Source organism: Oncorhynchus mykiss, chromosome 24 (assembly GCF_013265735.2).
Source record: "Oncorhynchus mykiss isolate Arlee chromosome 24, USDA_OmykA_1.1, whole genome shotgun sequence".
NCBI lineage: Eukaryota > Metazoa > Chordata > Actinopteri > Salmoniformes > Salmonidae > Oncorhynchus > Oncorhynchus mykiss.
The window spans coordinates 38,345,479-38,358,764 of record NC_048588.1 but is presented as its reverse complement, the minus strand read 5'-3'; the positions used below and the strand labels follow the sequence as shown (position 1 = coordinate 38,358,764).

At 47.2% G+C, this 13,286-nt stretch overlaps 1 protein-coding gene across 6 annotated transcripts in view; it reads left to right on the top strand.

The window, feature by feature from the left end:
* The window catches only part of ryr1b (ryanodine receptor 1b (skeletal)), a 233,601-nt gene that overhangs the window by 77,576 nt on the left and 142,739 nt on the right, over positions 1–13,286 (top strand). For all 6 annotated transcript variants that reach the window (XM_036961172.1, XM_036961171.1, XM_036961170.1 and 3 more), the window contains exons 27-34: positions 272–446; positions 1,022–1,230; positions 2,471–2,814; positions 3,702–3,831; positions 4,095–4,255; positions 4,686–4,851; positions 5,050–5,136; positions 7,367–7,593. In XM_036961172.1, coding sequence (XP_036817067.1) covers positions 272–446; positions 1,022–1,230; positions 2,471–2,814; positions 3,702–3,831; positions 4,095–4,255; positions 4,686–4,851; positions 5,050–5,136; positions 7,367–7,593 — 1,499 coding nt within the window. The remainder of the gene's footprint in view (positions 1–271; positions 447–1,021; positions 1,231–2,470; positions 2,815–3,701; positions 3,832–4,094; positions 4,256–4,685; positions 4,852–5,049; positions 5,137–7,366; positions 7,594–13,286) is intronic.

The following is a 13,286-nucleotide window of genomic DNA, read 5'->3' as shown; positions in this document are numbered from 1 at the left end:
AGCTGTATTCATGTGTAGCTGTATTCATGTGTAGCTGTATTCATGTGTAGCTGTATTCATGTGTAGCTGTATTCATGTGTAGCTGTATTCATGTGTAGCTGTATTCCTATACTCTTTATCAAGGCACTTACCATTAGTCAAGACATGTTTTTTTTTTTTTTTACAAATGTTTTACCAAACCAATGTATTAATACATTTTATTTTACTTTTTCATAGTTTCATATTTATATAACTTTTATTTATCTAACCTGGAGTTTGTTTGTCCCTCCAGGCCCAGCGCTGGCACGTGGGTAATGACCCGTTTGGTCGCCAGTGGCAGTCGGGTGACGTGGTGGGGTGTATGATCGACCTGACCGAACAAAACATCATGTTCACCCTGAACGGAGAGATGCTCATCAGCGACTCTGGCTCGGACATGGCTTTCAAGGACATCGAGATAGGAGAAGGTAATAGTGGTGTTGTCGTGGTTCAATATACACCATGTAGGGGTCTGGGGAACTACAGGGTGGTTTAATACAGGGTCAATAGGTCTGGGGAACTACAGGGTGGTTTAATACAGGCTCTATATGTCTGGGGAACTACAGGGTGGTTTAATACAGGCTCTATATGTCTGGGGAACTACAGGGTGGTTTAATACAGGGTCTATAGGTTTGGGGAGCTACAGGGTGGTTTAATACAGGCTCTATATGTCTGGGGAGCTACAGGGTGGTTTAATACAGGCTCTATATGTCTGGGGAGCTCATGGGTGTGCAGCAGGAACCCGCATGGTTCCATTAAAGCAGTAACACAGAAGGTTCAACCATTAGTTGATTGGTTAAACCAGGTGCACCAGTGCTGGGACAGAATAAAATGCAGAATGCACTATAGATCTCCAGGACCTGCTTCAGAACCTGAAGGGAAGCTCCACTTCCCTATGGGCCTTGGTCAAATGAATTCTCCTGCAGCTCCACTTCCCTATGGGCCCTGGTGTAATGTAGTGCACTGCTGTAGTGAACCCAACTCTCCTCTTCTACCTCTTCAGGCTTCATCCCAGTGTGCACCCTGGGCCTGTCCCAGGTGGGCAGGATCAACCTGGGTCAGAACGTCAGCAGTCTGCGCTACTTCGCCATCTGTGGTCTCCAGGAGGGCTTCGAACCATTTGCCATCAACATGAAGAGAGACATTACCATGTGGTTCAGCAAGAGCCTGCCACAGTTCGCCCCTGTGCCAACTAACCACCAACACATTGAGGTACTGACCCAAAAACCACCAACACATTGAGGTACTGATCCAATAACCACCAACACATTGAGGTACTGACCCAATAACCACCAACACATTGTGGTACTGACCCAATAACCACCAACACATTGTGGTACTGACCCAATAACCACCAACACATTGTGGTACTGACCCAATAACCACCAACACCTTGAGGTACAGACCCAATAACCACCAACACCTTGAGGTACTGACCCAATAACAACCAACACATTTAGGTACTGACCTACTACCCACCAATACATTGTGGTAGTTGACTTAATGACCAGGATAATACGATTTGGGGTATCCTGTATCTGACAGGGTTCGTGGGGTCTAATTTATTGAAATCAAATCAAACTTTATTTATATAGCACGTTTCTTACATCAAATGCATTTCAAGATTCTTTCTGATTTATTTAGAGAGGGAATCATCCTTATTTAGTTGGATAGGCTTTATTTAGAGAGGGAATCATCCTTATTCAGTTAGGGATAGAGAGGGAATCATCCTTAGTTAGTTAGCGATAGAGAGGGAATCATCCTTAGTTAGTTAGAGATAGAGAGGGAATCATCCTTAGTTAGTTAGAGATAGAGAGGGAATCATCCTTAGTTAGTTAGCGATAGAGAGGGAATCATCCTTAGTTAGTTAGAGATAGAGAGGGAATCATCCTTAGTTAGTTAGAGATAGAGAGGGAATCATCCTTAGTTAGTTAGCGATAGAGAGGGAATCATCCTTAGTTAGTTAGCGATAGAGAGGGAATCATCCTTAGTTAGTTAGCGATAGAGAGGGAATCATCCCGCCACATTGTGTTACTGTACTGGACCTCTAAAATGAAATGCGTCTGAAGTGCTCTGTTTCAAATGTTTCTTATAAACAGTAGAAGCTACATATATTCAGTAATCCATTGTAGAAATATGATACTTCCAGAGTATGTTGATTGCTGGTAGGTATGACTTGAGATACTCAACAATAGTAAGTGATACTTGGCATTTGCAGGGAATACGTTTAGCAGGAGGTTCTAGTGAGGAGACCGGAGATTTCTTTAGTGATCTAGGAGTTATCCAGTATTTCCCTGTCACTGTTGTTCATGGAGGTCTCCTCTTCTTCTCTCTTCTTCGCTCTTCTTCACTCTTCTTCTCTCCTCCTCGCTCTTCTTCGCTCTTCTTCTTCTCTCTTCTTCTCTCTTCGTTGCTCTTCTTCTCTATTCTTTACTCTTCTCTCCCCCTCCAGGTGTCCCGCGTGGACGGGACAGTGGACAGCGCTCCCTGCCTGAAGCTGACCCACAAGACGTTCGGTTCCCAGAATGCCAACACTGACATGCTGTTCCTCCGCCTGAGCATGCCCGTGGAGTTTGACGAGGTCTTCAAGATCACAGCCGGGACCACGCCGCTGACCCGCACGTTGACCATCCACGAGGACGAGGTTCTGGAGGTGGAGCCGGACTCGGAGTTTGAGGTTCTGAAGAAGTCAGCCAGTAAGAAGGAGCAGGAAGAGAAGGAAAAGGAACCATCTGTCGCCAAGGAGACGCCCGAGATAGAAAAGGACGCGATGTCAGAGAAGGGCAAGAAGAGAGGGTTAGTAGTGACTTTATTTATTTATTTTTTCTTTATTTAACCAGGTAGGCAAGTTGAGAACAAGTTCTCATTTACAACTGCGACGTGGCCAAGATAAAGCATAGCAGTTTGACACATAACACAACAACACAGAGTTACACATGGAGTAAAACAAACATACAGTCCATAATACAGTAGAAAAATAAGCCTATATACAATGTGAGCAAATGAGGTGAGATAAGGGAGGTAAAGGCAAAAAAAAGGCCATGGTGACTGATGAGGATGTGTAGAGGAGAACAGAGGGTTAGTAGTGACTGATGAGGATGTGTAGAGGAGAACAGAGGGTTAGTAGTGACTGATGAGGATGTGTAGAGGAGAACAGAGGGTTAGTAGTGACTGATGAGGATGTGTAGAGGAGAACGGAGGGTTAGTAGTGACTGATGAGGATGTGTATAGGAGAAGAGAGGGTTAGTAGTGACTGATGAGGATGTGTAGAGGAGAACAGAGGGTTAGTAGTGACTGATGAGGATGTGTAGAGGAGAACAGAGGGTTAGTAGTGACTGATGAGGATGTGTAGAGGAGAACAGAGGGTTAGTAGTGACTGATGAGGATGTGTAGAGGAGAACAGAGGGTTAGTAGTGACTGATGCGGATGTGTAGAGGAGAACAGAGGGTTAGTAGTGACTGATGAGGATGTGTAGAGAACAGAGGGTTAGTAGTGACTGATGAGGATGCGTAGAGGAGAACAGAGGGTAGAGATGAGGATCATTAAGGATAAGGAATAGCAGAGACCTATAGCTGGAGGTATATTTCAGTCAACTACAGCGAGAAGATCGATACATCAAATAGAATGTGTTCTCTTATCTGGTTACACAAAGGCAAATAAATGTTTCTCCGCTGTGTGTCCAGGTTGTTTGCTAGGGCTAAGAAGGCAGCTACCATCAACCCTCCCCCAACCCCTCCCTTGGTGCCACGGTTACAGCAGGACGTGGTCCCAGATGACAGAGATGATGTGGAGATTATCCAGAATACCACCACGGTGAACACACACGCAGTCACACACACACACACACACACACACACACACACACACACACACACACACACACACACACACACACACACACAAACTACAAACTACAAACTCAAGGCAATCCTGGGAAGGAACATTTTTAAATTGGAACCCTGGGAAGGTTTACTTGAACCCAAATCCTGACCGTTCCAGAGTTCCGTACTCTTAGATTTCCCAGCATGCACCTTAACCCTGAACGCCCCCCCCCCCCCCCCCCTGTATATCTGCAGTACTACTACTCGGTGAGAATCTTCGCTGGCCAGGAGCCCACTGGGGTGTGGATCGGCTGGGTAACCCCCGACTACCACATGTACGACCCCAACTTTGACCTCTCCAAGGTCCGGAACGTCACCTTAACCGTGGGAGACGACAAGGGCAACATCCACGACAGGTAAGTGACATCACACGTCTACCTGGAGGGACACTGTACCCATATGTTTCACTGTTTCTGTGTTTACAGTGAGGAATTTCTAGAAACACATTGTAGCATCTCTTTGTCCCTACAATATTATTTTTTTGGTAGAAACAAAGTACTGAAAGCAATGCAGGTGTAGTAACTGCTATATGGTCTGGGGCAGAGAGGTTATGGATGCTAGTAACAGGTTATAACTGGTCTGTGTCCTCATTATGAAGCATAATAACTGTTATATGCTTCTACTTCTGCATTGCTTGCTGTTTGGGGTTTTAGGCTGGGTTTCTGTACAGCACTTTGAGACATCAGCTGATGTACGAAGGGCTTTATAAATACATTTGATGTATATGGTCTGGGGCAGAGAGGTTATGGATGCTAATAACAGGTTATAACTGGTCTGTGTCTACAGTATGAAGCATAGTAACTGCTACATGGTGTGGGGAGGAGACTTCGGCAACAGCTCCCAGCAGGCCAGGTTCAGCCAGGAGGACACTGTGGTTGGCTGCCTGGTCGACCTGGCAACAGGCCTCATGACATTCACAGCCAATGGGAAGGAGATAAACACCTTCTACCAGGTGTGTGTGTGTGTATTTGTGTGGGTGTGTGTAGTATCAGGTGTGTGTGGTGAGACTCCTATGCACATGTTGGCTATGCCACTGAGGATGACTGGGTGTGTGTAGTATCAGGTGTGTGTGGTGAGACTCCTATGCACATGTTGGCTATGCCACTGAGGATGACTGTTGTTGTTGACAGAGGTATTTTGTTTCTTCCAGGTGGAGCCCAACACAAAGCTGTTTCCTGCTGTGTTCGTCCAGCCCTCCAGTCAGAACATGGTACAGCTGGAGCTGGGGAAACTTAAGGTCAGAGTCCTCCTCCTTCTTCCTTTTCTTCCACATCCTCCTCCTCTTCCTCATCCTCTTTCTCTTCCTCATGTTCATCCTCATCCTTCTCCTCCACATCCTTCCTCTCCACATTCTCCTCCTCCTCCACATCCTTCTCCTCCTCCACCTCTTCCTCATGTTCCTCCTCCTCCTCCTCCACAACCTCCTGCTCCTCCACATCCTCCTCCTCTTCCTCCACAACCTCCTGCTCCTCCATATCCTCCTCCACCTCCTCCACAACCTCCTGCTTCTCCTCCCCCTCCCTTTCCACTCCCTCATCCTAAAGTACTCCACACTCACACGTCTGACCTTGTCCCATTCTCTGAACTACACCATTCTCCTTTCTATTCTACTGTTGTCTCTCCTGCACCCCTGTTTGAGTTCCTGTTGATAATGACCAGTCCACTACTGTTGTCTCTCCTGAACCCCTCAGTTTGAGTTCCTGTTAATAATGACCATTCCACTGTTCTCTCCTGAACCCCTGTTTGAGTTCCTGTTGATAATGACCAGTCCACTACTGTTGTCTCTCCTGAACCCCTCAGTATGAGTTCCTGTTGATAATGACCATTCCACTGCTGTTGTCTCTCCTGAACCCCTCAGTTTGAGTTCCTGTTGATAATGACCATTCCACTGCTGTTGTCTCTCCTGAACCCCTCAGTATGAGTTCCTGTTGATAATGACCATTCCACTACTGTTGTCTCTCCTGAACCCCTCAGTATGAGTTCCTGTTGATAATGACCAGTCCACTACTGTTGTCTCTCCTGAACCCCTCAGTATGAGTTCCTGTTGATAATGACCAGTCCACTACTGTTGTCTCTCCTGAACCCCTCAGTATGAGTTCCTGTTGATAATGACCAGTCCACTACGTTGTCTCTCCTGAACCCCTCAGTATGAGTTCCTGTTGATAATGACCATTCCACTACTGTTGTCTCTCCTGAACCCCTCAGTATGAGTTCCTGTTGATAATGACCATTCCACTACTGTTGTCTCTCCTGAACCCCTCAGTATGAGTTCCTGTTGATAATGACCAGTCCACTACTGTTGTCTCTCCTGAACCCCTCAGTATGAGTTCCTGTTGATAATGACCATTCCACTACTGTTGTCTCTCCTGAACCCCTCAGTATGAGTTCCTGTTGATAATGACCATTCCACTGCTGTTGTCTCTCCTGAACCCCTCAGTATGAGTTCCTGTTGATAATGACCAGTCCACTACTGTTGTCTCTCCTGAACCCCTCAGTATGAGTTCCTGTTGATAATGACCATTCCACTGTTGTCTCTGCTGAACCCCTCAGTATGAGTTCCTGTTGATAATGACCAGTCCACTACTGTTGTCTCTCCTGAACCCCTCAGTATGAGTTCCTGTTGATAATGACCATTCCACTACTGTTGTCTCTCCTGAACCCCTCATTACTCTTCTACCAGAAAACCACTCCCCTTATAGCTCTTCTACCAGAAAACCACTCCCCTTATAGCACTTCTACCAGAAAAACACTCCCCTTATTGCTCTTCTACCAGAAAACCACTCCCCTTATAGCTCTTCTACCAGAAAACCACTCCCCTTATAGCTCTTCTACCAGAAAACCACTCCCCTTATAGCTCTTCTACCAGAAAACCACTCCCCTTATAGCTCTTCTACCAGAAAACCACTCCCCTAATAGCTCTTCTACCAGAAAACCACTCCCCTTATTGCTCTTCTACCAGAAAACCACTCCCCTTATTGCTCTACCAGAAAACCACTCCCCTTATTGCTCTACCAGAAAACCACTCCCCTTATTGCTCTTCTACCAGAAAACCACTCCCCTTATAGCTCTTCTACCAGAAAACCACTCCCCTTATTGCTCTACCAGAAAACCACTCCCCTTATTGCTCTACCAGAAAACCACTCCCCTTATAGCTCTTCTACCAGATAACCACTCCCCTTATTGCTCTACCAGAAAACCACTCCCCTTATTGCTCTTCTACCAGAAAACCACTCCCCTTATAGCTCTTCTACCAGAAAACCACTCCCCTTATTGATTTCCTACCAGATAACCACTCCCCTTATTGCTCTACCAGAAAACCACTCCCTTTATTGCTCTACCAGAAAACCACTCCCCTTATAGCTCTTCTACCAGAAAACCACTCCCCTTATTGATTTCCTACCAGATAACCACTCCCCTTATTGAGATGTGTTTGACCATAACACCGTTGCGTCTTCTTCTACTCTCAGAACATCATGCCAATCTCAGCAGCCATGTTCCGTAGTGAGCGTAAGAACCCAGTGCCCCAGTGCCCACCCCGACTGGACATCCAGATGTTGACCCCCGTCATCTGGTCCCGCATGCCCAACCACTTCCTGGACCCAGAGGTCGGCAGGGTCAGCGAGAGGCTGGGCTGGATGGTGGAGTGTACCGAACCCCTCACTATGATGGCCCTGCATATACCTGAGGAGAACAGGTTAGATACAACACACTGTCCACGCTAATCCTAACCCCTCACCATGATGGCCCTGTACATACCTGAGGAGAACAGGTTAGATACAACACACTGTCTACGCTTTTTTCAAATGCTGTAAACAAAACAATAGCACGACAGTTTGATTGAGATGTTAAGGTATAGCTCAAGTTTTTTTAAATACTCATATGGCAGTGATAGACACCGAAACACATTTGCAACGGTCATAAACAATTCTAATAAATGCAACAGTTGGTCAATAGATGAAGATACTCCAAACTTTTAGAATGTTTATAATCCAGATATTGATCAGATATTGATTTAGCGCATAAAACATTTTACTGCCACAGAAAAAAAACTTTTACCGACTGCCTCGATTCGGGTCACACGTAACAAATTTTGAAATTGTGTTTTTGACATTGGATAAAAGTAGAGACTCAGAGCTGGAAAATGGGTATATCATACACAGCAGTTGAGGAACAATGAGAAGGTAATTCTGCTTTGATAGTTGATCAATTTGTAATCCCACTTTTGAAAAAAATGGTACTTGAATATGTTTTGGTTCACCTACTGGAGAGCTCATCTTTGTCTACACCCATTCAGCATCGTTCACACCCTCTTAAGCCTTAGCCCCACCCATCTCTTTAAGGATTCACATGCGAGGCCATCTGCTAAACAGAGGGAGTAAAGTAGTGTGGGTAAAAAACAACCAAAGATTTCAAGACTAAAAGTGGTGAAAGTAGTAGCCTACAATAAGTTAAAACTTCAGGTAAAAATACACTTTATCTAGTCCTTGTCTTTATCTCGTCCTAAATCCTAATCTGTCTTTGGTGCAGGTCCTGTTGTTCTTCACATCTCTGGTAAACTCACACCATATCAAATAAAAGTTTATTTGTCACATGAACAGGATACAGAAGGTACAGTGAAATGGTTACAGGCAGAGTAGAAATATCAAAAAACAGAAACTGTCCAGATAAAAATATTTTATAATTATTTTATAATTATTAGATGACGCTAACCCAACACACTTGTCAAAATCGATGGGTCATGTGAAAGAAATGCTATAACCACCCTCACCTATTTATTTTACCTTTATTTAACGAGGCAAGTCAGTTAAGAACAAATCCTTATTTTCAATGACGGCCTGGGAACAGTGGGTTAACTGGTCTAGGAACAGTGGGTTAACTGCCTTGTTCAGGGGCAGAACAACAGATTTGTACCTTGTCATCTCGGGGATTCGATCTTGCAACCTTTACGGTTACTAGTCCCAACGCTCTAACCACTAGGCTACACTGCTGGTTACTAGTCCCAACGCTCTAACCACTAGGCTACCCTGCCGCCTCTACGCTCTAACCACTAAGCTACCCTGCCGCCTCTACGCTCTAACCACTAGGCTGCCCTGCCTCCTCTACACTCTAACCACTAGGCTACCCTGCCGCCTCTACGCTCTAACCACTAGGCTGCCCTGCCTCCTCTACGCTCTAACCACTAAGCTACCCTGCCGCCTCTACGCTCTAACCACTAGGCTGCCTGCCCGGGTCACTATTGTCAAGATATGTACACATCTTCATGAAATACAGTAGATGGCCGTAATCACCCTCAGACACACCTTTTGTTTAGACATGTAGCTAGCTAGCTAAACTAAACAATGAACCGGCATAATCTCAACTCATACTACTACCAACACAAACATTGTCGTAGCCGCCCTGTGGGACTCTGTCCAGAGTCGTGTTGCTAGTCGGGCGGGAGGGTACGGGCAGCAATAGGTTGAAGAACATGCACTTAGTTTTACTTGCAGTTGGAGGCCTCGGAAGGAGAGTCGTATGGCATTGAAGCTCGTTCGGCGATTTGTTAGCACAGTGTCCAAAGAAGGGCCAGATGAATACAGAATGTATACCATGTCTGAGTGTAACCTGGGCCACCAAAAGTGGCTCCTTGCAAGACCTGTCATTTTGACCACGCCCCAATGGTTTTCCTGTAGCTCCTTCAGTAGGCCCCTCTGTAGAGTAGCCCGGCACCACCGCTCTCTCACACCCCATAACCCACAATCACTTTCTCCAGGGAGTTCATCCCTTCTCACCCAATAAGGCTTTAGTTCAGGATCAGTAACGTGGTTAGGTCACCCTGTCAGTGTGAAATGCTTCACTTTTGCCAAACCTTTGTCCTTGGTAGTTTCCCTGGCGATGTTCTTAGCTAAAAATGGGAAGTACGTCTAAAGATGACACTCGATAGTTTGGATTGCGTGAAGCAAATGCAATAGGCCTCTCACTACCGTCAGACATCGTGTGTGAGATGACATCACCCACCCCGTTATGGTGAGGCATCACCAGCCAATATTACTGGCGTGTGTGTGTGTGTGGGGGGGGGGGTTCAGAGTGCACTAACACTGAGGAGGGAGACAGCTGTGTCTTCGTTTCTTTCAGATGCCGGATGACATTGTTCTGACCACACCCAAGGTCACTCTTTCTGTTAAGAGCTCTGTCATAGGTTTGATGAGAGTAGAGAGATTCTCCATGAACTTGCCACAATGGGTATGAAGGGCCAGATACGTTCTGAGTTCTGTCACGTTAGTTGGCACTGGAGCCTTTGCTATGGCTTCAGTCTTGTCCTGCACTGGATATAGCCCCTGTTCGTCTATCCTGGATATAGGCCCCGTTAGTTTATCCTGGATATAGCCCCCGTTAGTCTATCCTGGATATAGCCCCTGTTAGTCTATCCTGGATGTAGCCCCTGTTAGTCTATCCTGGATATAGCCCCCGTTAGTCTATCCTGGATATAGCCCCTGTTAGTCTATCCTGGATATAGCCCCTGTTAGTCTATCCTGGATGTAGCCCCTGTTAGTCTATCCTGGATATAGCCCCTGTTAGTCTATCCTGGATATAGCCCCTGTTAGTCTATCCTGGATATAGCCCCTGTTAGTCTATCCTGGATATAGCCCCTGTTAGTCTATCCTGGATATAGCCCCTGTTAGTCTATCCTGGATATAGCCCCTGTTAGTCTATCCTGGATATAGCCCCTGTTAGTCTATCCTGGATATAGCCCATGTTAGTCTATCCTGGATATAGCCCATGTTCATCTATCCTGGATATAGCCCCTGTTCATGTATCCTGGATATAGCCCCCGTTAGTCTATCCTGGATGTAGCCCCTGTTAGTCTATCCTGGATATAGCCCCTGAGTCTATCCCGGATGTAGCCTCATGTTCGTCTATCCTGTGACCTAAGTAAGTGACACTAGACTGAAAAGACAAGTCCCTGTTTACTCTTAATGTCATGTATTGTCATGTTGTGTCTTGTTTCTGTCCTTTCTCTTCACCCTGTCTCCCTCTGCTGGTCGTTTTAGGTTACCTTTTCTCCCCCTCTTTCCCCCAGCTGTTCCTTGTCTCCTCCTAACTACCTCGTCACCCCTTTTCCCACCTGTTCCCTTTTTCCCTCTGATTAGTCCTCTATATCTCTCTCTGTTTTTGTTTCTGTCTTTGTCGGATTCTTGTTTGTGTCATTCATGCCTGAACCAGACTATCGTCGTGTTTTCTGTAACCTTGTCCTGTCCTGTCGGAATCTGCCTGTCCGTCTGAGCCTACGTGTGTTCATAATTAAAGATACTCTGTTTTGTTAATTCGCTTTTGGGTCCTCTTTCACGTACCTGACAGAAGAATCCGACCAAGAATGGACCCAGCGACTTCGGATCCTCTCCACTCAGCCGTCGAGATCCAGGGAGCGATGCTAGGCAGACACGAGCAGGAATTGTCTGCTGCTCGACATGCCGTTGAGACCCTGGCCACCCAAGTCTCCAACCTCACAGAACAGGTTCACCATCTCCGCCTCGATCCACCGGCCACTTCCAGGGCTTTCGAATCTCCGGAGCCCAGAATCAATAACCCGCCGTGTTACTCTGGGGAGCCCACTGAATGCCGCTCGTTCCTCACCCAGTGTGATATTGTGTTTTCTCTCCAGCCCAACACTTACTCCAGGAGCACTGCTCGTGTCGCCTACGTCATATCTCTCCTTACTGGACGGGCTTGTGAGTGGGGCACGGCAATCTGGGAGGCAAGGGCTGAGTGTACTAACCAGTATCAGGACTTTAAGGAGGAGATGATACGGGTTTTTGATCGATCTGTTTTTGGGGAGGAGGCTTCCAGGGTCCTGTCTTCCCTATGTCAAGGTAATCGATCCATAACAGACTACTCTATTGAGTTTCGCACTCTTGCTGCCTCCAGTGGCTGGAACGAGCCGGCTTTGCTCGCTCGTTTTCTGGAGGGTCTCCGCGCAGAGGTAAAGGATGAGATTCTCTCCCGGGAGGTTCCTTCCAGCGTGGATTCCTTGATTGAACTCGCTATTCGCATTGAGCGACGGGTTGATCTTCGTCACCGAGCTCGTGGAAAGGAGCTCGCGTTCTCCGTTGCCCCCCTCTCCGCATCACTACCATCTTCCTCTGCCGGCTCGGGTGCTGAGCCTATGCAGCTGGGAGGTATCCGCATCTCGACTAAGGAGAGGGAACGGAGAATCACCAACCGCCTCTGTCTCTATTGCGGTTCTGCTGGTCATTTTGTCACTTCATGTCCAGTAAAAGCCAGAGCTCATCAGTAAGCGGAGGGCTACTGGTGAGCGCTACTACTCCTGTCTCTCCTTCAAGATCCTGCACTACCTTGTCGGTCCATCTACGCTGGACCGGTTCGTCAGCTTCCTGCAGTGCCTTAATAGACTCTGGGGCGGAGGGCTGTTTTATGGACGAGACCTGGGCTCGGGAACATGACATTCCTCTCAGACAGTTAAGGGAGTCCACGGCCTTGTTCGCCCTGGATGGTAGTCCTCTCCCCAGGATTCAGCGTGAGACGCTACCTTTAACCCTCACTGTTTCTGGTAATCATAGCGAAACCATTTCTTTTTTAATTTTTCGTTCACCTTTTACACCTGTTGTTTTGGGCCACCCTGGCGTTCGGGGTACGCTTGCTTCCATTCGCCAGCGTTTTTGGTGGCCCACCCGGGAGCATGACACGCGTCGCTTCGTGGCTGCTTGTTCGGTTTGCGCGCAGACTAAGTCCGGTAACTCCCCTCCTGCCGGCCGTCTCAGGCCGCTTCCCATTCCCTCTCGACCGTGGTCTCACATCGCCTTAGATTTTGTCACCGGACTGCCTTCGTCAGCGGGGAAGACTGTTATTCTTACGGTTGTCGACAGGTTCTCTAAGGCGGCTCATTTTATTCCCCTTGCTAAGCTTCCTTCTGCTAAAGAGACGGCACAAATCATCATCGAGAATGTTTTCAGAATTCATGGCCTTCCGTCAGACGTCGTTTCGGACAGAGGTCCGCAATTCACGTCTCAATTTTGGAGGGAGTTTTGCCGTTTGATTGGGGCTTCCGTCAGTCTCTCTTCCGGCTTTCACCCCCAGTCTAACGGTCAAGCAGAACGGGCCAATCAGACTATTGGTCGCATCTTACGCAGTCTTTCTTTTCGCAACCCTGCGTCTTGGTCAGAACAGCTCCCCTGGGCAGAATACGCCCACAACTCGCTTCCTTCGTCTGCGACCGGGCTATCTCCTTTTCAGAGTAGCCTCGGGTACCAGCCTCCGCTGTTCTCATCTCAGTTCGCCGAGTCCAGCGTCCCCTCCGCTCAGGCTTTTGTCCAACGTTGCGAGCGCACCTGGAAGAGGGTCAGGTCTGCACTTTGCCGTTATAGGGCGCAGACTGTGAGAGCTGCTAAT